This window comes from Stegostoma tigrinum, chromosome 21, assembly GCF_030684315.1.
Source record: "Stegostoma tigrinum isolate sSteTig4 chromosome 21, sSteTig4.hap1, whole genome shotgun sequence".
Lineage (NCBI taxonomy): Eukaryota > Metazoa > Chordata > Chondrichthyes > Orectolobiformes > Stegostomatidae > Stegostoma > Stegostoma tigrinum.
The window spans coordinates 46,313,231-46,341,138 of NC_081374.1; the positions used below are offsets into that span (position 1 = coordinate 46,313,231).

A 27,908-nucleotide genomic window follows, 5' to 3' on the forward strand; every position below is an offset into this window, starting at 1 on the left:
TTTCTCCAGAATTCATTATGTTTGGTCTTTAGCTCTTGGCTTATCTCAGTGGTGGTGATAGATAATGAAACTCCACATGCAGAGTACATTCTGCATTCCTGTTTACTCCAAGTGGTGTTCAATACGGAGGAGTACTTATTCATCAGTCAAGAGGAAGGGAGTGTGTACATAATAATCAGAACGAGGCTTCCTTGTTAGAGGTTGATTTGATGCCATGACACTTCATAGGTCCTAGATTCAATGTTGAGGGCTCCCGGGGAACTTCCTCTTGATTGCATACCACTGCATTATCACCTTTGCTGGGTCTGCCAGTGGGACAGGACAAAGCTAAAAATGGTGTGTGGAACATTGTCTGACAGGTAAGAGTATGTGAGACTGCTTTCCCAATTTTGGCACTAGTCCCTAGTTGTTGGGCGGGAGTACTTGTTTTCTAGGTATCTAGGTTAATGGCAAGTGGTCTATTTGGTTCCATTCTTTGGCAGCTTTTAAAGATTGGACACAACTGAGTGGCTTGTTTGGCTATCTCAGCTAAGTCAACCATGTTTAGAATAACATGCAGGCCAAATAGCATTTTATAACAAAGGTCATCATTAGATGAATTAATTACAGCTACCTGAATTCTAATTCTACCAATTTGCTGTGGTGGAATTTAAAACTAGAACACAAGACCACTGCCAAAATCTCTGGCGTACTACCCAGCGACAATACCACTGCACCATTGCCTCTCCCTTTAACATCCGTTCTAAAACGTGGTGCCTGCAGTTGAACTCAATGCTCCAGCTAAAGATGAGTTCTTCCTTATAGATGTTCAACGCAACTTCCTTCCTTTTCCAATTTTTCCACATTGAACGTCATCTAATACCTGTCCACTCACTCAATTAACTTGATTGTGCCATTTTCAAGTTCTACATTCACAGATCACAATGCTTCCAAGTTGTATTTCATCATAAATTTTGAAATTGTGCCATGTACACCAAAATCTGGTCACTAATATATATCAGGAAGAGTGAAGGTCCAACAATGAACCCTAGGGAACTAGGCTACAGACCTTTCTCTGGCCTGAAATATATCCAGTATCAGCTAACCTCAGTTTCCCGTCATTCAGCCAATTCCATTCAATGCAGTGACTGCCTCTTTTATTTAGAGGTTATTGATTGTGCCAAGAATATGCAGACAGTAGTTTCTGGCACTCATTTAGTGGGGAACTTCACCCTGCAGTTGCTGCAAAGCTGAAAGGATATCACACTCTTGGTTCTTTGGATCAGTTCATAATGATCATAAGTTTAATTTACACAATACAGTATGATTTTCTAACCTCAGCACTCTGTACCAAACTATTTGGCTCACAATGTGGTGAAGCACATAGCCTTACCGGGATGAGGCAGCTGACAGCACTGTCCGATGACCATAGAATGGCTTCCCTTCTACCAGAAATGTAATGTCTGACTGTTCTCGGCGATTCAATAAAGTGGGGTCTGCAAGAGGAACCATCAAGGAGTTAAATCTATAACCATCTGACCTTACCACATCCCAGTGCAGTGCCTCCCCAAAAAAAACATACATTTCTGTGATAACAAGGTGTGAAGCTGGATGAACACAGCAGGCCAAGCAGTATCAGAGGAGCAGGAAAGCTTGACGTTTCGGGTCAGGACCCTTTTTCAGAAACAAAAATTTCTGTCGTGTTTTACACAACCGCCTGATCTTAAAGAAGTACTTTACAGTCAATGAAGTATAGTCATTGACATAATGAACAAAATGCAGTAGCCAATTTATGTACAGCAAGTTCCTGCAAATAGCAATGTGATAATGAGCAGCGACACTGGTTAAGGGATAAATATGGGCAGGAAACCAGTAATTACATCTGGCTAATGCTTCAGTTTAAATATCTCATCTGAAAGTCAGCAATTCTGGGAGTGTTGCACTCCCTCATTACTGCTAAGGAATGTCTGCCTCAATTTTTGTGCACAAGTCATGGGTGGGACTGACCCAGAGACCCTAGCAGAGCTAAGTGAGCAATAACTGATATAGCCACCCCTGCCTACCCAAGGGATTGGCCTTGACCAACAAAACCTACCCACTCTGTGACAGTAAGAGAAAAGGTAAACTAATGCAGGTAATTTTTACCTGAAGTGGAACATTCAGGAGCGGGTCCAGATACTGCAAATGTGACAGCCCACAAAGTCTCATGCAATAACAGCACATTACATACAGGTGATATTATCAGATAAAAATGTGTTAGAAATCAGGGCCATGCAGTTCCCTGGCCTACAGTGCTGGCCTTGGCCCTTTCTTCAGACACAAAACTTTGAATCTGGCCTCATCTGCACTCTCCACCCAACTTAAGGCACAAGCATCAATGTTGCCTTTTTGCTCTCTGTGTCAGCCCTTGCACTTTTGACAGTAGGAGGCATATTTTGTTCAGAAACTCATAATAAGATAACAAAGTTTCTCCTTGACAGGGATCATTCATTTTCAAGTATTGAGTCTAATCGAGTTATGAGCTGGCTCTATGGTAAAACACGAGTGGGGCAAGGATTGCAACGTCGATATAATTACTGAAAGTCAGGTTATCAATTAGTTTCACTTGTTGACAAGACCATACGACACTCACCAGGTGCAGCCTTGATCTTCTCACTACTCTCCTGAATCATGGGGATAGGATAAGGCCCATAGCAATGGCTGAAGATGGCTGCCAGCTGCCGCATAATAGCATCGTTCTGAAAATGTAACACAAAGACAGTACACCATATTAATCATTGGGTCTGTATCCAGCTCATTCAATACTTTGCAGAGATGCTCAGCTTCCAATACTGTCAGCATACTTGCACACGGTTCAGACAAACACTTAAAGTCCCACATTCTACATTGTAGACCAGGCACTGTCCAAGTTCACTATCACACATTGATTGATTGTAATATTCTCAATAAATTTTCTAATGTTTTTCAGTCATCACGATTAAACACTTATTTTGGAGTGACATGTTAATCCTTGTAATTCTCTTTCCAGATAGCAGTCCAGGCTGTATCACTGAATATATTCAAGGCTGAACTTGACACATTCTTTGATCTACAAACGAGTCCAGGATTATGGCAGGAAAGTAAGGCCACAATCAGATCAACCGTGAGCTTATTGAATGTGACAGCAATTTAAGGGGCTACTCCTACACCCACTTCTTACAACCATATAAATGACAGAGTGCAATCTGGAATGTCACAACATGCTAGATTAGGTTAAGAAACTCATGTTTTGTTATCAGAGACTGCTAAATTGATAGCTGTAAGAGCAAAAACTGTTAGATTTGGATTTGTAATAGCACATACCGGGACATAATATTATTGGCTTGAATGAAGACAAAGTTGTACCTTGCTCAGGCGGAATATGTCAAACATGAGGGTCAGTCCATGGGTGATCATTTCTTGGTTGTATATGTCCTTCACAGAATCAAAGTCCTTCAGCAGGTACAGAGTTATGGTCCACTGCCGCTGGATCAGCGAGGTTTCCAGGGACTTGAGCCAGGAATGTACAGTCCATAGAACACCTTGTGGGTGTGAAGAACAAACACTAAAGAAACTTCTGAAGACACTTCTGAAGAAGGGTCCTAACCTGAAACATCAACTTTCCTGCTCCTCTGATGCTGCCTGGCCCGCTGTGCTCCTCCAGCTCCACACTGTGTTATCCCTGACTCCAGTGTCAGCAGTTCTTACTGTCTCTTACTTAAAAGGGACTAGCTAACTTTCAACAGGAGGTCTTCTCTCCACTACTCATCCCCACCATTACCACCACATCCAATGAAAAAGCTAGAGAACCTTACCTAAGGCACAGGAATATCTGACCTGAACATATTTCACATAACCAGAGCACAGGTAATTGGATTCAAGTCTATAATCTATAGGAAGATTACTAGACCAGCAAGAGTTGAGAATTATTCTATTCACTATAGTATCAGATAGACCAGAGATTCCAAAGCACCATCCCAACCAAAGAGAGAGAGCGCAATAAGAAGAAATCTGTTGTGAGAATTTAAGGACAGCTGTGTCAGCATGTGATGAAGTGCTGTACTCACCATGGTTGCGTAATTCTACGGTGATGTCAAGGTAATTATGTTCAGCACTCTGATTCAGGGCATCCTGCAGAGCTTTCCTACGAGACTTACTGCTGCGATTCACCCCAGGTTTCGCAGCCTGCTGGTCACTGACCTCTGCCCCTTCAGCAAGGATGTCCTCCAAGGACATGATGTCATTATTTAGGGTGTCTGGCTGTGACAGAAGCTTCTGCAACACATCCCTAAGCAAAAGTGTAAAACAGAGTGTATTAACAGAAAAATTGCAAAATATATATTTCCAATGCTGTGTGACTCCATATAACTGAATACAACAGCACATTTTGTTAGCGAAGGACAACAGTGCATCTTTGAATGTAAATGATCAATGCACAGGGCAAGCTATTCATAAGTACTTCTAGTCCCTCATTAAAAAAACTTTTCCAGTTATAGCTATTTCTGTCTTCATTCCACCACACCCTCGGTATAAAACTATCAGTTAAGACACTGTCCTTCTCAATCTGATCACAGTATATTGCTTTCAATTACAACACCCACCCTACCCTACAGCAACTGCAGAAGAAGACTAAAGAAAATTCTATAAACTACCACACTCTCAGTATAACAAAATGTGAGGCTGGATGAACACAGCAGGCCAAGCAGCATCTCAGGAGCACAAAAGCTGACGTTTCGGGCCTAGACCCTTCATCACCTCTCTGATGAAGGGTCTAGGCCCGAAACGTCAGCTTTTGTGCTCCTGAGATGCTGCTTGGCCTGCTGTGTTCATCCAGCCTCACATTTTGTTGTCTTGGAGTCTCCAGCATCTGCAGTTCCCATTATCTCTGACACTCTCAGTATAGATTTTCTGATACAACAGCTTCTGTTACCCAAACCCAGTAGTCAACACGAGCCTATCCTAATCTCTCACCTGTGTCCATGAGCGGCAGCCTGACTGAAAGGATTAGTAATTCCTTGCAAAGATGCAGTGACTCCATTTTTACCATTGGATCCAGCCAGGAGATCAGCTCCTTTCTCCAGTAGCAAACTGACCAGATCTAGGCGACCTGTAAATCACAGGATGAGAATGAGAAAGGCACAGTACATAGAGAAGTATAGGAGAGGGAGCAAGCCTCAGCAAGGGAGCATATTATTTATGGATGTGGTAAGGAGGTACCTTATAATCTATGTTTATTACAGAGAATGTCATTTTATAGCTTGGTTATTCCAAGAATGTCATCTTATAAATTAGGCTTTACAGGGAAGGTAACTTGTACACTTTTGTTGGAAATGCATTTTTATGCGTTTGTATGTAGCAATACAGGAAAAGACAGATTAAAAACTGAGATTTAGACAACTGCATTTGATGTTTCTTGCTTTTTTTATTTTTGAAATGGTTCATGGGACATGAGCATCATCGATAGAATTTATTGCTCATCCCTAATTGGACTTGAGAAGGTGGTAATAAGCCTGCTTCTTGAACAGCAGCATCTTGTATTGTGTAGGGACATCCACAGTGTTAGGAAGTAGCAATACTGAAATAGCAACAATACGGTTCCAGGTTCAGAGAATGATGTGTGACTTGGAAGAAATTTGAAGATGGTGGTGTTCCCATGCATCTGTCGTTCCTGTCCTTCTAGAGACAGAATTTTGGAAAGTATTGTCAAAGGACCCTTGATGAGTTGTTGCAGTGCATTTTGTAGACGGTATACACTGCTGCCACTGTGCATCAGTGGTGAAGGTAGTGAATTTGAAGGTGGTGAATGGAGCACCAATCAAGCGGACTGCTTTGTCCTAGTGTTAAGCTCCTTGAATGTTGTGGAAGCTGCACCCGTCCAGGTAAGTTTGAGAATATTCCATCAAACTCCTAACTTGCGTCTTTTGGATGGTGGGCAAGCTCTGGGAAGTTAGATGATGAGTTACTCGCTGCAGAATCCCCAGCCTAGGAGCTGCTTTTGTAGCCACTGTATTTACATTGGTGGCTCTAATCAATAGCAACCCCTGGAATGTTGACAAGTGTGGGATTCAGTGATGAAAACACTACTGAATGTCAGACAAATGGCTAGCTCCTCTCTTGTTTGGACATGATCATTGCCTAGCACTTTTGTGACGTTCAGGTGAAGCCCAAGTGTTGTCTGGGTCTTCCTGCACATGGACATGACTGCTTCAATATTTGAGGAGCTGGAAAATAACATTGAAATCAGTCCAATCAGCCGTTATTATGCAGTGAAGGTCATTAGTGAAGCATCTGAAGATGGTTGACCTATCAGAAAACGTTGAACTCCTGCAGGCCTGTCCTGGAGCTGAAACCAGAAATTAATCATTTTGCTATGCGTCAGGTATTAACTCCCCACTGGTGGAACTTTCTTCGATTGCTACTGACTCTAGTTTTTCTGCAGCTTCTTGATACAACTATTGGATCAATGCTGCCTTAATATCATAGACAGTCACTGTCACTTCACCTCTACAAACCTGCTTTATCATTCATATTTGGACTAAGGCAGCTTCCAGTGCCATCAGTCATTTCTTGATATCACACAGAGTGAATTGAATCAACAAAAGACTGGCACCAGCTGGGGGCTTCAAATATGCTAAGTTGAATCACTTACTCAGCGCTATGGATGAAGATTGTTGCAAATGCTTCACCTGTTTCTTTTGCATTGATGTGCTGGACTCCCACAACATTGAGGATGGGGATAGTGATATGCCTTCTTCTCTAGTTCACTACCATTTACAGCTGTATGCGATAGGACTGGAGAACTTAGAAATAATCTGTTACTTGGGGAATTGCTGTGCTGCCTATCATAAGCTGCTTCCATAGTGTTGCTGCATGTCTGTGTTGCCTTGCATTGTAGCTTCATCAGGGATGGACAATAACTTCTGGCCCAGCCAGTGATACCACATTTCATGAAAGAATAAAATGTTGCCATCTCATTATTAGGTACAAATGATGGTATACCCTCTTGCCCTTGTCATTAAAACTCCACTGATTGCTCAGCTCGATGGCAATGGGAGGGTGAGGGATATACCAGGTCACACGGTTATAGATTGTTTCAGTTGACTCTTGGATGTTCAGTTCTATGTTGCCAGATCTATACTAAATCTTTCTCATTTAGCACACTGGTAGTGCCATACAAAATACAACACATTCCATCAGTTTGAAAATGGGAGTTTTGTGTGCACACGGACTATGTGGTGGTCACTTGTATCATTACTATCATGACAGATCTGTTTACACTAGATAGTCTGATGAGCAGTAGGTCAGGACTCAACCAGCTTGGTCAGTCTAAATCTAAGGAAGGGGTTGTGCTGAACATAGAGAAGGTATTCTAAAAAAAATAGGATGCAACTTCATTTTGGTGCAGGCTTTTTGACGAGACCGGTGATGATGTGTTTAATTCAAATTTATATCAAGTACATTTATAAATTAATTAAAAAGTGAGATACCCTTTCCAGAACCCTGGACTATAATCTACTATTAGGGGACTTGCTTAAATATATATACAGACTACAGCACAAATGTAAAAGGTACAGAACCAATCTGATGAAAGGCTCCTGTCAACACTGTGACAGAACTTGCCGAAACAGTCAGATCTACTCTCGCTCTATTCCCTTCCCAACAGTGACCCTTCCCCTAACTGTCATGTACCTGCTGCGGCTGCTAGCTGCAGAGGAGTTTCAGAGCAGCTTCCTTCACCAACACAGCCATCGATATGGGCTCCGGCATCCAACAGCAACTACACAGGCACAGAGAGAATGTCACACAGAGGGCAATATTGTAACAGTACACTTAATTACTTACACATAATTATACTTTATTGCACAGACAGAAATTATAGTTACTGGCAAAAATGGACAGGCTAGTCCACACCTTTGGCTCACCTGAGAATTCTTCCACTTTAATTACTTCCAGACCCACTAAGTCCCCTTATCACTTGGTTTCTCCCTGCACAATGTGACCCTCTAGTACACTCTGCCCATGGCATCCCTCCATTTCTACCCTGCTTCCATATCCTTCCAATCCCAAATTGCCCCCTGTATCACTTCATTCACAGCTTGCCCCCTCCCCCTCCATTCTTACCTACTCCATGTAAGGCTTCACTCTTCTGCAGTCCCTCTTCATGTAGTTCTATAACACCCCTATACATTTGATTTCACCCTGTGCCCACACTTTATAACCATCTCCATCATTTATGCAGCTTAGTTCAACTGAAGTGTTTTAAAAATATAAGGTAATTGATTGGGTGGAGACAGTGACGTGCTTCTCCAGTATGGGGATGAGATAGTAGAGGCAATTGGAAGATTAGAGTTGGGCTGTTCAGCAGTGAAATCATGAGGGGCGTTTCATACACAAGTTGTGGAAATCTGAAACTTCCAAATGCTGCGGCTGTTGAGCTTCAAGTGGGATTTTTGACTGATAATTTCTAACGCTGACACATGGATTCATGATACTAGCCATGATCTAACTGAATAACAGAATGAGCTCAAGGGAATGAATAGTCCAGTTCAGTTTCTGGTCAGTAATAAGCCCCAGAATGCTCATTGTGATGGTGGGGCTGTTGAATGTCCATGGGTGTTGGTTAGATTTATCTTGCTGGAGACTATCATTGCCTGACAATTAAGTATTGTGAATTAGCCCACTATTAACCCAAGCTCGAATGTTGACCATGTGTTGTTACATTTACATACACAGACTGTTTCAGTATCTGAAGAGTCACGAATCATGCTGAGCACTGTGAAATCAGTGAATATCCCCACTTCTGACCTAATGAAGGGAGGGAAGGTCTTTGATGGAGCAGTTGAAGATAGTTAGGCCAGAAGTAGGCATAGCTTCACTGCTGTTTTTCAAAACAGTGCTATGGAATCCTTTGCATTCACCTGAAAGGGCAGTCAGAGCCTTGGTTTAAATTCTCATGCAACAGGCATCATTAGCAATCATGTGACACTCCCTCAGTATGTCACTGGAATATTAATTTTATTTAAGAGATCAAGTATCTAGTTTGGGATTTACACCCACGAACATCAGACTCAGAGAACAGTGCTATTCACTGAGACATTTGTTGACAACATGGATAAATGAAGAGTAACTATACGATCTGTGATGATGGGTTAGCCCCAGAGAGAACAGCAGGCTTCAGAAAACCCTGCTCCTGAGGTAAACCAAAGCCTCTCCAACAACAGTATAGGCTCCAACATCTGAAATATCTCTTCATTAATCTATGGGAAGTTGGAAGTACTCAATATTTACTCAACTAAATGTACAAAACTGACACACTTTTGTACCTGTGCGATTGGCAGATGGCCAAATACAACTGCAAAGGTGAGAGCAGTCCAGTGTCGAGTCTCTGCATGGACAGAAGGGCACTGTTGGGAATAACCTGGCACCTGCAAACCAAGCATGACAGTTTAGGAGTTTCACAAGCTTAGCAAGTCATTGCTAGAAATAATCAATATTTATTCTGTTCAAGCACTGGCTCATTGTTTGTCTAGAGGCATCCCAATTAAAGCTGACATGTTTCATTAAACATCAGGGAGATCACGTATAAATTGTCAAACATAAATTGTTGTGACACTGTGTCAGGGTCGAGGTGTTACAGGAATACTCCACACTTGGAACAGGGTTGATTTGTTATAGGCTCACCCTGTAGGTTACTCATGTGAAATATAACAATGTATTTGGACGTACTTTCATGTGAAGTTAATGTGTCAATTACCAATATCATACCTGAATATCAATGTCTGCTCCAGATATCAGCAAGACCTGAACCATGGCCTCATCTCCACTGCTTGCTGCATACATCAGTGGAGTCATTCCCTGAACAGAAAAAATTGTATTAGCTGAGGTAAAGCTGTCTCTCTGAGTTCATGGGGCTCACACTCAAAGACAAACTTTAGAGATCACTTTCACACAAACAGAGAAGCAGAGACAGGTGGCACATCGCCATACTAAGTTGATTAATGTAACTCAATTTTTGATCCCATGAAACATTTGCAATTTATCAAATGCAAGTTTACACTGCACTATAAACGCCCCTATGGCGTGCAGCAACTGTAACAGAAATGAAGGTGACTGAAGGGAACATTCATATATTCGAACAATGAGGCAGACAAGAAAACTTTAGTCCTCACTGGGTTCATATGTAATTTAGGAAAAATGCAGTGTCAGTTAGATCAACCAGCATAGTGAAATATCATGCGACAAGATATATCTCCAGTCCCATCAGATACTCTGGTGAAGTCTGAAGTATATCCTGCTTATAGTAAGCATCATGACAATGTGTGGAATGTGGACTTTGCGAGGAAATGAATAATGGCTATGGTCATGCCCTGTTCTAGACAGTGATTATTGATACAGATGGCTGAATGTTGCACTGAGGTACAATCTCACCTCCCTTCCACTTCACGTGCATGAATAAACTTGCTTTACATCCTGCCTGTTTGGTTTATGGAGAATTTTATCAGATTTCCCAATTTTTAAAAGCTCCTTATTCAGATTAGGGGCAAGAAAATATCTGATTAATACCAGGTATTACAATGCAGACAATGACATCATAGAAAACAACCCCTAATATACATGGTGTTACATCCTGGGTTGAATGGACAACTCAAGTATCAAGTTGACCTTCTACTTTCTTAACTGAAGTCTCTGTAAACTCAGGTAGAGACAACATTAATAGATGTGAAAAACAGTCCACCAGATTATTATAAAACAAGCAGCAATTAAAAAGTTGCCTGTATCCTCTTGATTGAAACATTTCGATGGATTAAATATTGTTTCCTGCTCTCCAAAAGTGACAAGTAGAACAAGAGATTTGTTCCCCATTTTAGTAGTTTCATCACCAATATAAACATAGTCAGATTTTACATTCACCTAAGTGATTGAGTTTCTTGCTTTAGGTCTTTACATTATCAAATAACCATAAAGTCCCCTGTCTTAAGAATATCCCCTTCCAATGCTATCTCACCTACTTTGCTTCCTATCTTCTCTGCTCCTGAATAATGAACAGAACACAAGAAGGAGTGGCACTGCTGATCAAAGCTAGTACTGTATTTGTAGCAGAGATAATGGGAACTGCAGATGCTGGAGATTCCAAGATAATAAAATGTGAGGCTGGATGAACACAGCAGGCCAAGCAGCATCCCAGGAGCACATGATGAAGGGTCTAGGCCCGAAACGTCAGCTTTTGTGCTCCTGGGATGCTGCTTGGCCTGCTGTGTTCATCCAGCCTCACATTTTATTACACTGTATTTGTAGCACCCAGTTTAAACAAGTTCAACCTACTAATGTGTTTTAACCATAAGTTAACAGTAGCTTATCTGTCTTTGGTGTCTATTACAGACAATGTAAAATTACACACATAGTCATACAGTCACAAATTTACAGCACAGAATAGGTCTCTTTTGCTCATTGTGTCTGCGCTCGTCAAAAGCAACCACCTAACCATCCTAATCCCATTTCCCAGCACTAGGCCCATAGCCTTGTATGCCTTGACATCGCAAGTGCACATTGAAATATTTCTTCAAAGTGATAAGGGCTTCTGCCTTCTGGCACGCTTACAGGCAGTGAGTTCCAGATTCCTAACTCTGGGTGAAAACGTTTTCCTCACATCTCAAATAAAGCTTCTGCCCCTTTGCTTAAATCTATGACCCCTGGTCAGTAATCCCTCCATCAAGGGGAAAAGTTTCTTCCTTTTTACCCTGCCTATACTCCTCAATTTTATACGTCAATCATGTTTCTTCTCAATCTTCTCTGCTCTAAGGAACATATTCCTGCATGCCTCTCCCCTACCTGTTCACTCAGAGCGTTGAGTCCCTCTGGTCCCAGCAGCGCAGCAGCTGCATTCGCCAAATCAGTGCGACCGGAGTTCAACATCTGGAATCCCAGATTCTGTCTCAGTTTTAGCTCTGCCTGCTTGGTGTCCAGTCCACGGGATGGGTATAAAATGCTGTTAATCCTGTTCAAGTTAAACAGAAAGAGGTGAAATTCATTTTGATGTATTAACTTCTAACATAGATTAGCTTCTGTTTCCCTTGGCTGTGGAATCCAAAACAAGAGAACACAGGCAATTTAGGACTGAGATTAGAAAGAACCTCTTCACTTAGGGGGCTGTGAATCTTTAGAATTCTCAACCTTAGAGGGCTTATAGAAATTCAAACATTACTTTCAAGAGAGAGATTGAGATTTCTATTTACCAATGACACTGAAAGATAAGCGGATAGCATGGGAATTATGGTACTGAGATAGATGATTAACCATGTTTTAAAATGGCAGAGCAGGCTCTGAATGGCCTACACCTGCTCCTATAAGAAAAAATTTCTTCTTAACTGCCTACATTCCTTTCTCCTCCACTCTTGAAGATTAACTGTGTTGAACTTCTACAAGTTCTGTGTAACCTTGTTATTCCAATGTCCTGTCCGAAATACTTCATAGATTGACTCTGGCTCAGTTGATAATACACTCAGTGCTGCAGTTCAGAGATGTGAGCACGTAATCTTGGCTGACACTCCAATTCCATACAGAGGAAGTGGTGCACCATCAGAAATGTGGAAGTAAAAGATCCAATGGCAAGATACTATTTCGAAGAAAGGCAGGAAGTTCTCCTGCTGGGCAGTATTTATCTTTCATTCATATCATTAAAACTGGACCGTGATCATTTATCTCATTGTAGTAGCTGGGACTTTTCTCTGCACAAAATTGGCTGCCACATTTCCAACACTGACACAACAGAAGTACTCCATTGGATGGGAAGAGCTCCAAGATGAGGGAATACTGTAACATGTCCGTGGCCTCTCAGAAATTTAAGATACAGTTTAGGTTTTCATGATAATTAGGCAATCATTACACAACATTACACAAGAAGGTTGAGGAGAGATCTAATAGAAGCTTACAAGATAATGCATGGCTTAGAAAGGCTGGAAAGTTGTTTTCGTTAGGCGGGGAGACTAGGACACGTGGGCACAGCCTTAGAATTAGACGGGGGGTCAATTTAGAATGGAAATGAGGAGACATTTCTTCAGCCAGAGAGTGGTGGGCCTGTGGAATTTGTTGCCACAGAGCGTTGCCAGGGCGTTAAATGTCTTCAAGGCAGAGATTGATAAATTCTTGATCTCGCAAGGAATTAAGGTCTATGGGGAGAGTGTGGATAAGTGGAGTTGAAATGCCCATCAGCCATGATTAAATGGCGGAGTGGACTCCTATGCCTTATGGTCTTATGATCTAACATTGAGAGTATTTCTCCAACTGGTGAGTTGGGAACCAAAGTAATAGGATTATGTTGAATAGAACACATCTCCATTATATCAAGGATCTGTATCAATGGAATCCCCATTCTATCTGCAAGTTTAAGATATGAACAGCAATGAGTTATTCAACCTCTCAAAACTTTATTCAAGTAGACATCAGCTTATCTTCATCTTCACCCATTTATATGCCTCAACTCCATATGCCAAATTTGAGTTAATGAAGCTTTGCTCACCAGAGTTGTCGGGGTTCACAGTCTACACCTGGAAGCAGAAGCCTGGCCGCCTGCCGAAGGTCACCAATGTCCACTGTGAGACTGTGTCTGTGATCTGCCTGCGCAATGCATACCCTGATCCACTCAACCACCGGTGGGAGAATCTCATATGGTCTGAAGGGAAGGAAATGCATGCAAAAACAACACGAGCCATCAGAACATCGATATGCATTTGACCTGGACGCCACCTCTCTTCAGAAGCTATTAAGCAGATATTCAGCAAACACCTTGTTATGAAAGCACGGCAAAGTGAATCCTCAAACATACATATTTTGTATGTCCCTGTGCATTGGTTCCAGTTCTGCACAATACATTCAGAGGGAGAACAGTGAAGATCTTAGAAAATAATTCTGTTTAATACTGCCCAAGTTATTTGAAACTGTGCAAGCAATGAGCTGGAGGCAGCAAATTCAGCTAACCTCTGCCTATACTGATAATGCCCCTTGATATAGCCCCTCACTTCTCGAAGCCTTTGGGCTAACAAAATCAATCGCCAAAATCTGTCTCTTTTTGGTCTATCATCAAATTATTTATTACCACAATTACAGATGGACAGGGGTTTTCCCATCTCCTCTTCATATGAAAGTTGGGAAATTTTATAAGCTGACTATACAGCTTGAACATACGTGATTTATGCCGCGTGAGCTTAGATAACCATCATCATCTGTCTTCACATGCAGAGTCAGTGGTTAGTGTATCTTGCATCAAACCCTAACCAATATCAAAGACTTTTCACTTCTTGCAGCAATCATGATTCAATAAGAATGCAGCAATTATGTAAATTACTTATCAGATCTCTGAATGATGTTTTAATTCTCAAAGACTGAGCTCAGTGATACTGTTTAATCTCAGTAGCATTTGATAAATGTGCAAACCAAATATCATTTCCCTTTCACAGCTCACAGTTATCAAAATAATAATAAAGCAACCTAGAGAAACTGTCAGCTACTCAAAGTCAATCTTAGTTTATTGGTATCTGCCTCTGTCTTTGGTCTGAGAAGGGGGCAAAAGCTGACAGCAGAGATCAGGCTTGAATCAGTCTTGGATTTACATTGTGGTTGAGTTTGCATCTCTGCTTCTTGCTTTCAGAGATCTGAGGTGAGGGAGCACTAGATTTTACAATTCTCTCATTTCTTAATGTGGCTTGGATACCCTAAAACATGCAAAACTGGAAGCGCTACAATTACTGAAAGCCCTGTGGAATATATGGTGTTTTCCCAGAATGTCACAACTCAGCAAATTGTAGAATTAATCAGAATGGACATTTTTGAGAAGTCCCAATTTCAATTGTCTCACCTTTCACTGCCCAGTTTTATTTGTGGTGGGTCACTGTTGGGATTCTCCAATTCCAGATGAGAGCAGTGCATGTAGTAAAAGAGCCCGTGAAGAGCCTCCGGCTCCCAGGAGTACGGCCCCTTTTTGAAATGTAGCTGAAATCCCTTTCCAGGGTGCTTTGCACCAAATTGATGAAAATAATACATCGCTTGTGAGACCAGGTCACCTGTGGAAAAGAAACAGAATAGTCAGAGCCAATTCGACGTGGCATTAGTGTAATCCCCACCATCAACAACTTGGGGAGAGGGGTAGTGGAGTCTTGACACCAAACAGAAACTAAACTGCACCAACCACATAAATGCTGTGGTTTTCTGTTATCTCATAAGACAATGGTATCATTGACTGGGCCATTATTCATTGCCCATCCCTAGCTTCCTTTGAGAGGTAGTGGTGGGCTGCCTTCTTGAACTGCAGTCCATGGGCTGCAGGTACGTTCACAATGCCATTGTGAAGGGATTTCCAGGATTTTCACCCAGCAACACTGCAGGAACAGTGATGCATTTCATAGTCAGGATGGTGAGTGGTTTGGAGGGGATCTCGCAGGTGGTGGTATTCCCATGTATCTGCTGCCCTTGTCATTCTAAATGGCAGTGATTATGGGTTTGGAAGTGATTATGTCTAAGGATCTTGCGCCTCCCGACTCCCCCAGGCCTTTCCACCATCTACAAGGCACAGTTCAATAGCATGAAGGATTATACTCCATATCCCTGGGATGAGTGCAGCTCCAATTCTCTTTGATAACCGGCCACAGAAAGACAAAAAAGAGCTTGCATAATTGTCATCCCATCATTGCTTTAAAGATTTTCTCTGTCCACCACCAATGTAAAGTTGCAGCAGTGCATACCATCTACAAGATACTCTGTTGTATCTCACCTCCTTCAAGAGCATCTTCCAAATTGTGGCCTCTATAACCCAGAAGGACAAAGGCTGCAGCTCTACAGGAACTTCACCATCATCAGCATTTCCTCAACATCATGTACAATCCCAACTTAGGTGTACATTACTTTCCTTGCTGGATCAAAATCAAGGAACTCCTTCCCTGCACCTCATGGGCTAGAGCAGTTCAGGAAGGTAGCTCAGTACCACTTTCTCAAGGACAATTGAGAATGAACAATAGATGTTGGCCTTGTCAGCAATAACCGATGAATGAATAAGTAAAAAAAAACACTTTATCATGCTAGAGGCAATTCTGAAGCATAAACTGCAATTCGGATCAATAGTGCTACCCAAGGACACAGACAACTCTGTAAGCAAAGTCATCAGTGCACGATGGGATAGTAACTGGGTTAAGTGTTCAATAGAGAGATAACCAACAAATAAATATCCAGAAACTAATTTGCCCAGTAGTATATTCCCAATTTATGTCAAACAATTAACTAAATATTACAGTACAAATCCACATCCCATAACTCTCTGAATAAAACAAATCTCTTCCTCTACATTCTAAATCTCGCAAAGTTAAACTGATATCTCTGTCCATTGTCTTAGAATACCCAGTCACTGGAAAAGTCTATTACTATTGACTCTGTCTCATCCCTTCATAATTTTAAACATCCCTACAAATTCACCTTGTAATTTCCTCTGTTCCATAGATATGCTGATGTCAGGAAGCAACATATGTACCTCAAAATATCCGCTTGCAACCCAGGGCATGTTTGTGATAATACCAGAGGTCAGCAGCTCATTTTTTTGCAACATGAAGTGGGCTTTTTAAAAATGTCTAAGCTTGGCATTTCTACATCAAATGCATCTGTTAGAATGCATAATTTGGATATACAAAATATATGTACCAAATTTATCAATGTAAGTCAAATCAAACTTAAAATAGTCCTAACCCTGAATGATCACATTTTGTAACATAAATAATATTTTCATGATAAAATCAACATTAAAGCAAAGCTTAACCTCAGATTGTAGAATTATGAGGAATTTCAGTTATTGATTCATGTTGATTTTAAAAAAGCTTCAAAAAGCACATTTAAAATGATTTATTTTATCAACTAAATTAGAAATAATAATCATCACATCGTAAAACTTTGCTCCTCAAATCAAAACCAACATCTGTTACCTGGTCTATCACCAGAGTATTTTAGAGCAAAATGAAGCGTCTTGTTAAAATAATCATTTGAAATGAAAAAGTACTGCACAATGATTAGCCTTTTATATCTGCAATAAAACTCATTATTTATGACAACTTTTTTTAAAGGCATTATAATTAACACAGTGCTATGTGAAGGGATAAGCATCACATTTTACTGACTGAGTTCAGCAATGGTGCCCACAGAGGTTGCCAGCATGACCTGCTCCAGGTTCCTAAGGTCCAAGCAATTGTACAGTTGACAGTGGATAGATCCTCCACTTTGATAACGTTCCATGTACAGGCTGAGGTAGATTGGAATGCAAGGCACACCTGCAACCAAGGAAATACAAGTATTATTTGATCAATGGTGAGCTAAGAAAACATATTCAGCAATGGAAAAGCACAGGCATGTCTCTCCACCTATTCCAACAAACATTACACAAGTGGCAAAATGATCAGTTTATTTAAAAAAAAGATTGCCTGCTCTTGTTTAGAATATTTGACTGAAATCATTTCAGTGATCCTTTCTTTAATGTCTCATCTGAAAAGAAGGCATAGACGACAACAGTCAGTGGTAAAGACTAGCAAGCTCAGATAGTGGTCAGTGGCGGTCAGTGAAGCCTGGTGAGGCCTGATGGTGATCAGCAGCGAAGAGGCTGGTGGGCTCAGGTGGGACTTGGTCCACCATGGGTATAAGTGTGTCTTTGTGGGGAAAGCTCAGCATGGAGTGTCTGCAGGCCCATGGCTTAAGAAAGAGCAGCTATGTAACTTTTAACATTATGTCTTTTTTCTACTTTATACTAAAAAGAATTGTGGTGTTGCAAGTTTTAACATATTTCTTCATTTTTCTATTTTTGTACCTGGGAACCTTTGCACCCAACGCAGCGCTGGGAATGATGACATTGTTCACTTTTCACCGTGCTCCTGTGTTTAAATGCACATGACAATAAAACCTAAATCTAAATCTGATAACGCAGCTCTCTCAAAGTATTTTGCTGGAGTGTCAGCTTTGATAATGTGCTCAAATTTCTGGAGTGAAGCTTGAACCTATAACCTTCTGATTCAGAGGCAAGCGTGTTACTCAAATGAACCATGGCTAATAACATGTCATTTTGGAATGGAATCTTCAAGGGGTTGATGGAGTCTCAGATCAAGCACTTCTTGTTTGGTCTCCAGGAGCGGCAGTCTTCTGGGACCTGCTGCCTGACAATCCAATGACGCACCTGAGCAAAAAGGTCTGGCTACACTCTCCACTGTTGGTACTTTATAAAATGAACACCATCCTTTCTCACTTAATTATAAGTGAAATGAACTTTGCTTGCCAATACAACCGATATTACCAAAGGAGTGAAAAATGACTGCTCAATATCTTTCTGATGTTAAGCACTACAATTTGTCTAATCAGATGTCACTCTTTGGTTCAGTAGTTCAGATATACAGAAACTGATTAATAAAAGTATCTTAGCTCTGGTGAGGAACTGTTAACATCAGTCTGCAGAAGTATCAGCATGGCTTCACCCACAGAACTCCCACTTCAAAATCAGTTCTGGGTTTAATCCTCATTCCAAAGAATTGAGCAGGTTGAATTTCCAATGCACTGCTGAGGAAATGATGAACTGTTAAAAGATGCTGTTGTTGAAGGTGCGACAGAAAGGTCCACTTGACCTCTCAGATGGTGCAATATCCTACAAAACCATGTCAAAGAAGCAGAGAATTTTCTCTGGTACCAAGACCAATAACCCTCCTTCAGCCAACTCCAATAAAGCTGATTATCTCATTACAAAATTTCCTAAATTACAATAGTGATTACACTTCAAACACCAGATTGAATTTATAGTACTTTGGGGGCATCTTCAAGTTGTGAAAGACTCTGTTAAATGTAGGTCTGCTCTTCTGTTACCTGTTTCCATCCCTACATCCACCCTGCCACTCAGTGATGAATATTTTGGGAAAAGGCAGATTACCTGGGCTTCGGTTTGTTATTACAATCTATACTAATGTGAACAATTGCTTTCTATTTCAATGCATGTGTCGGCTTTTATTTGTATCTGTTTAATCCTGACCCACTAAAGCAACTCCATCTCAGACAGAATGAGATGCACTGATTCAATGCAGTCAGGCTAACCACCATTGCAACAGGAACAACAGTCCTCCTTGCCTCGATGGTCACACTCATTGATCTACACACTGTAAGAATGGTATGCAGGTTTTGTAGCTGATATGCTGCAAATTGGATGTTGTCATGTATCAGGCAACACTGATAGAAAACTTTGAAAACTCCAGACCCTGTTGTTACAACACGCCAAGATTATATGATAAGATCTGTTAAGATGATGAAAGCATGTAGGATGGTAGATGGAGGAGCATACTATACCAGACAGACTGCTGTCCCCAGTAACCTAGTGGAACTGTTTTACATCAGATAGACTGCCGTCCCAGAACCCAGTGGAATAATGTTACACAAGAAAGAGTGCCGCTTCCAAGCCATGACCTTAGAATGACTTCAACTGCTGGGTAGGAAGTGGCCTAGTGTTATTATCATTCGATTGTAATCCAGAGACCCAGATAATGTTCTGGGGATCTAGGTTTGAATTACGTCACAGCAATGGTGGAATTGGAATTCAATAAGTATCTGGAATTAAGAGTCTAATGACGACTGTGAATCCATTGTTGATTGTTGGGGAAAAACCCATCTGGTTCACTAACATCCTATATGGAAGGAAACTGCTATCCTTATCTGGTCTGGCCTACTCATGACTCCAGACCCTCAGCAATGTGACTGACAATCTGAGCAATTAGGGCTGGGCAATAAATGCTAACTGGCCAGTGATGCCTCCAACCCATGAATGAATAAAGGAGAAAAAAATCAGTAACACTATTACCTTGTACATACATATGCGTCTTATTATGTGTGCAGCATGTCTTTGTTTTTGTGTGTTCCTTATGATGTCTTACAAAACATAAAGTTCTCCTTACACTATCACAAAGCTGCAACTTGCAATTCTCTGCTTACGGTTATTCATCTATAGATATTTATAACTGAGTGTGCTCAAGTTGTAATCTACATCCTGCAGTGCTGCTAACCTACGCAGTGCGGTGAGAAGACGTTGATATATCTGGGCAAAACCTAGCTGCTCTGTTCCCCAGCAGTGGGCCAAATGACGGAAGTCTGCTGAACAGGAAACCGACAGTGACAAAACTTTACTGTGGAAAATTAGCCGAATTTTGTTGCAGCACAATCTGCTGTGGTTACAGAAAGAAAATGACAGCATTGACAGGAAGTGTCTAGATCTTTGAGTTCTTTTCAACAGAGACAACGGGCACTTGGTGTAACACATTTTGTTAACAAAGCAGGTAGTGCAGGAGACTCCTGGAGTCCTGCTCACACATTGCTTTTCCATTTTGGAAACTGATGAGAGCACTGGTTTCTCAAGGGAGCGCAGTCAAAGCCAAACTTCTGACACTACAAGGAGCCTGATGGTACAGAGAGGCGGTGTGGGGGGGGGGGTGGGGGGGGGGGGGGTGGAGAGGAGAAGAAACGGAGGTGCAACAGTGAGATATCAAGGTGTAGAGCTGGATGAACACAGCAGGCCAAGCAGCATCAGAGGAGCAGGAAGGCTGACGTTTCGGGCCTAGACCCTTCTTCTAAATTCATTGTTGTGGCATTGCAGAAGGCCTACAATGGACATGTCGTCTGAGGAATGGGAGGGGGAGTTAAAATGGTTCATGACTGGGAGGTGCAGTTGTTTAGTGTGAACTGAGCATAGGTGTTCTGCAAAGTGGTCCCCAAGCCTCTGCTTGGTTTCCCCAATGTAGAGGAGGCCACCAACGGGAGCAGTGGATACAGTTTACCACATTAGCAGATCTGCAGGTGAACATCTGCTTGATGTGGAAAGTCTTCTTAGGGCCTGGGATGCGGGTGAGGGGGGGAGATGCAGGGGCAAGTGTAGCACTTCCTTCGGTTGCAGGGAAAAGTGCCAGGTGTGGCGGGGCTGGAGGGGAGTGTGGAGTGGACAAGGGTGTCATGGAGACAGTGGTCCCTCTGGAAAGCACATAAGGGTGGGGAGGGAAAAATGTCTTTGGTGGTGGGGTTGGATTGCAGATGGCAAAAGTGTCAGAGGATGATGCGTTGGATCCGGAGATCGGTGGGGTTGTACGTGAGGACAAGGGGGATTCTGTTTTGGTTGTGATTGCGGAGAGGGGGTGAGAGGGATGAGTTGCTGGAAATGCAGGAAACATGATCGAGGGCGTTCTCGACCACTGAAGGAGGGAGATTGCAGTCCTTGAAAAATGAGGACATCTGAAATTTACAGGAGTGGAATGCCTCATCCTGGGTGCAGATGCGGTGGAGGCAAAGGAATTGGGAATAGGGGGTGGCATTTTTGCAGTAAGGTTTGTGGGAGGAGGTGTATTTTAGGTAGCTGTGCGAGTCAGTGGGCTTGAATTGGATATCGGTTTCTAAGTGGTTGCCAGAGATGGAGACAGAGAGGTTCAGGAGGGAGAGAGAGGTGTTAGAGATAGTCCAGGTGAACTTGAGGTTGGGGTGGAAGGTGTTGGTGAAGTGGATGAACTGTCCAAACTCCTTGTGGGAGCACGAGGCAGCGTCGATACAGTCATCAATGTTACGGAGGAAGAGGTGGGGCTTAGGGCCAGTGTAGGTCCGGAAGACGGATTGTTCCACATAACCTATGAAGAGGCAGGCATAGCTTGGGCCCATGCGGGTACTCATGACCACCCCCTTTGTCTGTACGAAGTGGGAGGAATTGAAACAGAAGTTGTTGAGAGTGAGGATGAGTTCGGCTAGGCAGATGAGGGTGTCACTGGAGGGGGCCAAACAGTAGTAGCGGATTTTTCAGACAAGTGTTTCTATGGCTAGGATGGTAAGCTGCCTCCCTGGTGCCAGAGTCAAGGATGTCACATGGTGGCTACAGGGCATTCTTCTGGGGCTGGTGAACAACCAGAATTCACGGTCCACATTGACATCAATGTCACGTGTAGGATAGAGATTGTAGTCCTACAATCAGAACTAAAAGAACTAGGTAGAGATTTAGCAAACAGATCCTCAAAACATAGGAATCTCCAGATTACTCCCAGTATCCTGTGCAAGTGAATACAGAAATAATGGGATAAGGCAGATGAAATCATGGCTGCAAAGGTGATATGTGAGAGAGGAGTTTTGATTCCCAGGGCACTGGATTGGGTCAGGGGATGATGGTACCTGTATAAACTGGACTGGTTGCACCTGGACACAGCAGGACTGGGGTCCTTATGGGATGTTTCGATAGCACTGTTGGTAAAGCTTTAAACTAAATTGGGAACCAAGATAGAATAATAGACGTGAATACCAGGGTTCACAAAATACTTGGAGATACAGCTGGCACTAACATACAGAATAAGAAGTACATAGGTAAAGTCAGAGTAAAGCAAAATGGGGAACAAGGAAATAGCAGAAGAGTTGAATAGGTACATTGGATCTGTCTTCACTAGGGAAGACACAAGCAATCTCCCAGATGTAATAGTGGCTGAAGGACCTATGGTAATGGACGAACAGAAGGGAATATATATTAGGCAGGAAATGATGTTGGATAGACTGTTAGGTCTGAAGGCTGATAAGTCCCTGGGACCTGATGGACTGCATACCACGGTACTTAAGGAGGAGGCTCTAGAAATCGTGGACGCATTGGTAATCATTTTCCAATGTTCTATAGATTCAGGATCAGTTCCTGTGGATTGGAGGGTGGCTAATGTTGTCCCACCTTTCAAGAAAGGAGGGAGAGAGAAAACAGGAAATTATAGACTGGTTAGCCTGACGTCAGTGGTGGGAAAGATGCTGGAGTCAATCATAAAAGATGAAATTATGACTCATTTGGATAGCAGTAACAGGATAGGTCAGATTCAGCTTGACTTATCTTCTGGAATTTTTTGAGGCTGTATCAATGAAGATAGACAAGGGAGAACCAGTGGATGTAGTGTACCTGGACTTTCAGAAAGCCTTTGATAAAGTCCCACATAGGAGATTGGTGAGCAAAATTAGGGCACATGCTATTGGGGGCAAAATACTGACTTGGATTGAAAATTGGCTGGCTGACAAGAAGCAAAGAGTAGTGATAAACGGGTCCCTTTCGGAATGGCAAACAGTGACCAGTGGGGTACCACAAGGTTTTGTGCTGGGACCACAGCTGTTTGTGATATATATTAATGATATAGACAAAGGCATTAAAAGTAATATTAGCAAATTTGCTGGTGACACAAAGCTGGGTGGCAGTGTGAAATGTGAGGAGGATGTTATTAGAATGCAGGGTGACTTGGACAGGCTAGGTGAGTGGACAGATGCGAAGCAGATGCAGTTTAATGTGGATAAATGTGTGGTTATCCACTTTGGCAGCAAGAACAGGAAGGCCGATTACTATCTAAATGGAGTCAAGTTAGGTGAAGGGGAAGTACACCGAGATCTAGGTGTCCTTATACATCAGTTAATGAAAGCAAGCACGCAAGTACAGCAGGCAGTGAAGAAAGCTAATGGCATGCTGGCCTTCATAACAAGAGAAATTGAGTATAGGAGCAAAGAGGTCTTTCTGCAGCTGTACACGGCCCTGGTGAGACCTCACGTGGAGTATTGTGTGCAGTTTCGGTCCCAAATTTGAGGAAGGACGTTCTTGCTATTGAGGGAGTGTAGCGTAGGTTCACGAGGTCAATTCCCGGAATGGTCAGACTATCATATGTTGAAATATTGGAGCGACTGGGCTTGTATACACTTGAGTTTAGAAGGATGAGAGTGGATCTGATTGAGACGTACAAGATTATTAAGGGATTGGACACTCTGGAGGCAGGAAGCATGTTTCCGCTGATGGGTGAGTCCAGAACCAGAGGACACAGTTTAAAAATAAGGGGTAGGCCATTTAGAACAGAGTTGAGGAAAAACTTCTTCACCCAGAGAGTGGTGAATATATGGAATGCTCTGCCCCAGAAGGCAGTGGAGGCCAACTCTCTGGATACTTTCAAGAAAGAGATGGATAAAACTCTTAAAGATAGTGGAATCAAGGGTTATGGGGATAAGGCAGGAACAGGATACTGATTGTGGATGATCAGCCATGATCATAATGAATGGTGGTGCTGGCCTACTCGAGCACCTATTATCTATTGTCTATAAAAAAGAAATGAAGTCCAAAACCGAGTTAATGTGCATGTATGTGAAAGCACAGATTAAAGTAAATAGTGCTGGGGAGTTACAGGTTGTCATGTAGAAATGTGATGTGTGAAGAATTAGTCCTGGATAGACTATGGGTAATTAAAGGCACTGGGACCAAACGAAATGTATCTCAGGATTTTGAAGTAAGTAAGGGTTGAAATTGCAGAGCACTGACCATAAGCTTTCAACCCTCCCTGGACTCAGGAGCAGTGCTAGAAGACTAGACAATTGCAAACATTACCGCTTTGTTCAAGAAGGATTGTCAGGATTAATTCAGAGCAGACAGTTTAACTTCAATTGTGGGGACATTTCTAGAAGCAATTATTCAAAATAGAATTCATAGCCACTTGGAAAAATGCGAGTTGTTTAGGAAGACTCAGTGTGGCTTTCTAAAGGAGAATCATGTTTAACTAACTTGTTGCAGCAATTTGAAAAGGTAACAGAAAGGCTTGATGAGGGTAACACTGTTGATGTCATATACATGGATTTCCAGAAGGCATTTGGTCAGTGCCTCACATCTACAGGCTATGGTATATAAGGGACGGTAGCATTGTGGATACAAAATTTGAGTGTTAGGAAACAAAGAGTAATGGTCAATGGGTTTTTTTCTGACTGGAGGAAAGTTTATCGTGGAGTTTTCCCAACAAGAACAAGAGAGGGCATAAATTTAAAATAAAGTCCAAAAGAAGCAAGGATGATGTGAGAAAACAAAAACTGTCAGACAGCAAATAGTCAGGTTGTAGAAATTCTGTTAATATGGTGGAGGCAAATTCATTTGAGGCATTCAACAGGGCATTGGATGATTATTTAGATAAAAACAATGTGCAAGAGTATGGGGATAAAGCATGAGATTGACACTAGATAATGATCTTTATTTGAATAGCCAGTGCAGGTATGATGAGCTCGACAGCGTCCTTCTGCACCATTACAAATGAAACTGTTCAGAATGGCTCAAAGGCATTGCAGAAACCTAAATCTCCTTCTTAAAAGGATACCTGTGCTACTAAGACTGAGCCCTACCTTTCTGCAATGAGTTCAATGGGATAATGCAGCAATTTCACAAAATTCATGGGGAGATTGAGGACAAATAGCTGACTTTGCCAGGCAACTGGTAAAATAGCACAAGTTGTCCTTCAACTTGTAGCAACTCACAGGGTGTCTCTTCTTCACCACAAGTTGATAGACAATTCATACACTGTTAACAGCAAACATTGCTAAACTTGCCAGTGTTTTCCAGCAAAGTCTGGACCATTGTCACACTAGCAAATAGGCACCTGGGTCTCTCAAAACTTCTTCCCCAACAGAAGATGGTATTAGAAACATTGGAGGGAAATGCATCGACCCAAAAGTTGTCCCTATTTTCAATTATTAAATGCTTCAAGTAACTGCAACATTTATTGTTAAATCATATGAGGTGGGAAAATAAAAAAAAGTCAGTATTAGTTTCACATGGTCAACTTTTTGTGATGAAAACTGGATCATAATGTAAAGTTTAGATAGCCAGGCACCCCTCCCTTTTCCATACTGTTGCAATTTGCTTTCTGTGGAAAGTACATGTGAATTTATTACACAGTCACACTGTCAGCAGCTTTGGAGGCAAGTGCAAGTGTGGTATTCATTTGCTGGAAACTAATCGGATAAAAGCTGCTGGTTACCCACATCCATGCTTTCATATCCCCTAAGTGTTGTCCGTCACAAATAGTCAGGTGTAATCACAGCAACCATACCGAGCACAGAAGCTACAATACAAAACCAGGATGTTCAACTTCCAATGTGTTGATGTTTTTTCTTGCACATGGCCAACAGTCCTGGTAACATCAAAGTAAGCGTCAATCATTCAGCTCATCAAGCGTGTTCTGAATTGTGACGGGACTCTGGCTGGATGTGACCCACCATACATGTGTACACCACATAATCAATGAAACATGCTGAAATGGCAGAATACAGTTCTGTACTCTCCAAAACCACCTCTCGTGAGCTTCATTTGCAGAGCCTTAAGCTGTATTATTACCTCAGTTCACCTCCTGAACTGCAATCCCTTGGACAGAAACAAAATGCAGAAGAGTCAGAACTTACAGGTCTTAGTTCAGCGGAGAACACTTAGCTCAGGACTATTTACTCAAGAAGAGCGGTGAGGCCTAGCAATGTATGAGGCAAAGCTAGCAGAGTCCTTGTTCTCAGCAATACAAGCAGTTGCTTATCTCAGTTGCAAAATAACTTGTAAATCTATTTGATGTTGAAGAATTGCTTGTTTTTGTAAAGCAAGTGGCTGCAAGTCTAGACTGCTCCAGCCAGAACAGTCTCCAGCATAACCTCTCGGATTTCAATGTCACTATAATACAGGTTTAGGTAGGTTTAACGTATGATGAACGGCTAAGGATCCTGGGATTGTACTCATTAGAGTTTAGAAGGTTGAGGGGAGATCTAATGGAAACTTACAAGATAATGTATAGTTTAGAAGGGGTGGATGCTAGGAAGTTGTTTCTGTTAGGCGGGGAGACTAGGACCCGTGGGCACAGCCTTAAAATTAGAGGCGGTAAATTTGAAACTGAAATGAGCTGATATTTCTTCAGCCAGAGAATGGTGGGCTTGTGGAATTCATTGCCACGGAGTGCAGTGGAGGCTGGGACGTTGGAGGCCTTCAAGGCAGAGATCGACAAATTCTTGATCTCACAAGGAATCAAGGGCTACGGGGAGAGTGCAGGGAAGTGGAGTTGAAATGCCCAACAGCCATGATTTAAATGGCGGAGTGGACTTGATGGGCCGAATGGCCTTACTGCCACTCCTTTGTCTTATGGTCTTAGGATGAGTTGCTTTCAACAATATCTTCCAGCGAATTGCCACAAAGATAAACATTTTCCATTGTATCAAATACAAGAGGAAATACTCCACTGATATCAGCAACCAATCAGCATCTTAATATCATAACAATGGTTACTCCACCACAGGGGCGACCACACTTAGGCTCAGTATAATTCTTATCTTAATGTCTGCTATCCAGTGTCATTGCCAGTGCAGTCTGGCCACTAATCACTGTCACTCAATATTCCAGCCCTGTATCACTGCATCCTGTACAAGGCCAAACAGGTGAAGCTCATGTTGTGGTTTAGTAACAGAGCATTACTTTGATATTTGCAAGCATTGTGAAAGTCTGAGAGTGAATAATCTCCCAGCTGCCTGTGCACCTCTATCTCCTTGTGTTTGGTCAGATTTTAATTGATCAACGGGTGGCATTATTTGGGGTATTATATTTAGCAAATTATAGGTCAGATCGCCGGCAGGAAGTTGAATTATTCTGGCATTAACCAGAAGCATTCACAAGAGCTTTAATCCCTTTAGTGCTGACGGCTTTACACACATGGTTAGAGAATGTCTCGCTTGAGAAGTATTTTGTTAAAAGTGGTACTTCTGTTAAAATTTTTTTTTCATAGCAGGAAGGGGGAATGAGCCCAGTTTATTTGCTACAATGATGTCACTCCTGTGTAATGCATTCCCACGTAGTTCAGATATAATGGAAAAGGTTTGTCAACTAAGTTTTAATAAAATGACAGCCCTTTAACGTCACTGATCAAAACAAGCCTAGTAATCACAACTAAGATGAGGCACACCCTTCACCTCCCTCTTTTCAGTCTCAAGTTTTCAGGATAACAACTTTCTCCTGAAACACTGCAATTTAGGACTATATTTTGGCCTTGGAAAATGATTCACCATGAATTAAAGATTAAATTATAAAGATAAGTTGTAAAGATTTA

At 41.9% G+C, this 27,908-nt stretch overlaps 1 protein-coding gene across 1 annotated transcript in view; it reads right to left on the bottom strand.

Moving 5' to 3' along the window:
• Positions 1-27,908, bottom strand: part of LOC125462843 (ankyrin repeat and BTB/POZ domain-containing protein 3-like) — a 44,672-nt gene that overhangs the window by 8,118 nt on the left and 8,646 nt on the right. Inside the window, exons 2-13 of the mRNA XM_048553275.2 lie at positions 17,148-17,297; positions 14,849-15,053; positions 13,514-13,666; positions 11,827-11,992; positions 9,763-9,852; positions 9,321-9,422; positions 7,687-7,774; positions 4,969-5,104; positions 4,065-4,285; positions 3,364-3,539; positions 2,612-2,717; positions 1,373-1,475 (exon numbers count right to left, since the gene is read on the bottom strand). Coding sequence (XP_048409232.1) covers positions 1,373-1,475; positions 2,612-2,717; positions 3,364-3,539; positions 4,065-4,285; positions 4,969-5,104; positions 7,687-7,774; positions 9,321-9,422; positions 9,763-9,852; positions 11,827-11,992; positions 13,514-13,666; positions 14,849-15,053; positions 17,148-17,297 — 1,696 coding nt within the window. The remainder of the gene's footprint in view (positions 1-1,372; positions 1,476-2,611; positions 2,718-3,363; positions 3,540-4,064; positions 4,286-4,968; positions 5,105-7,686; positions 7,775-9,320; positions 9,423-9,762; positions 9,853-11,826; positions 11,993-13,513; positions 13,667-14,848; positions 15,054-17,147; positions 17,298-27,908) is intronic.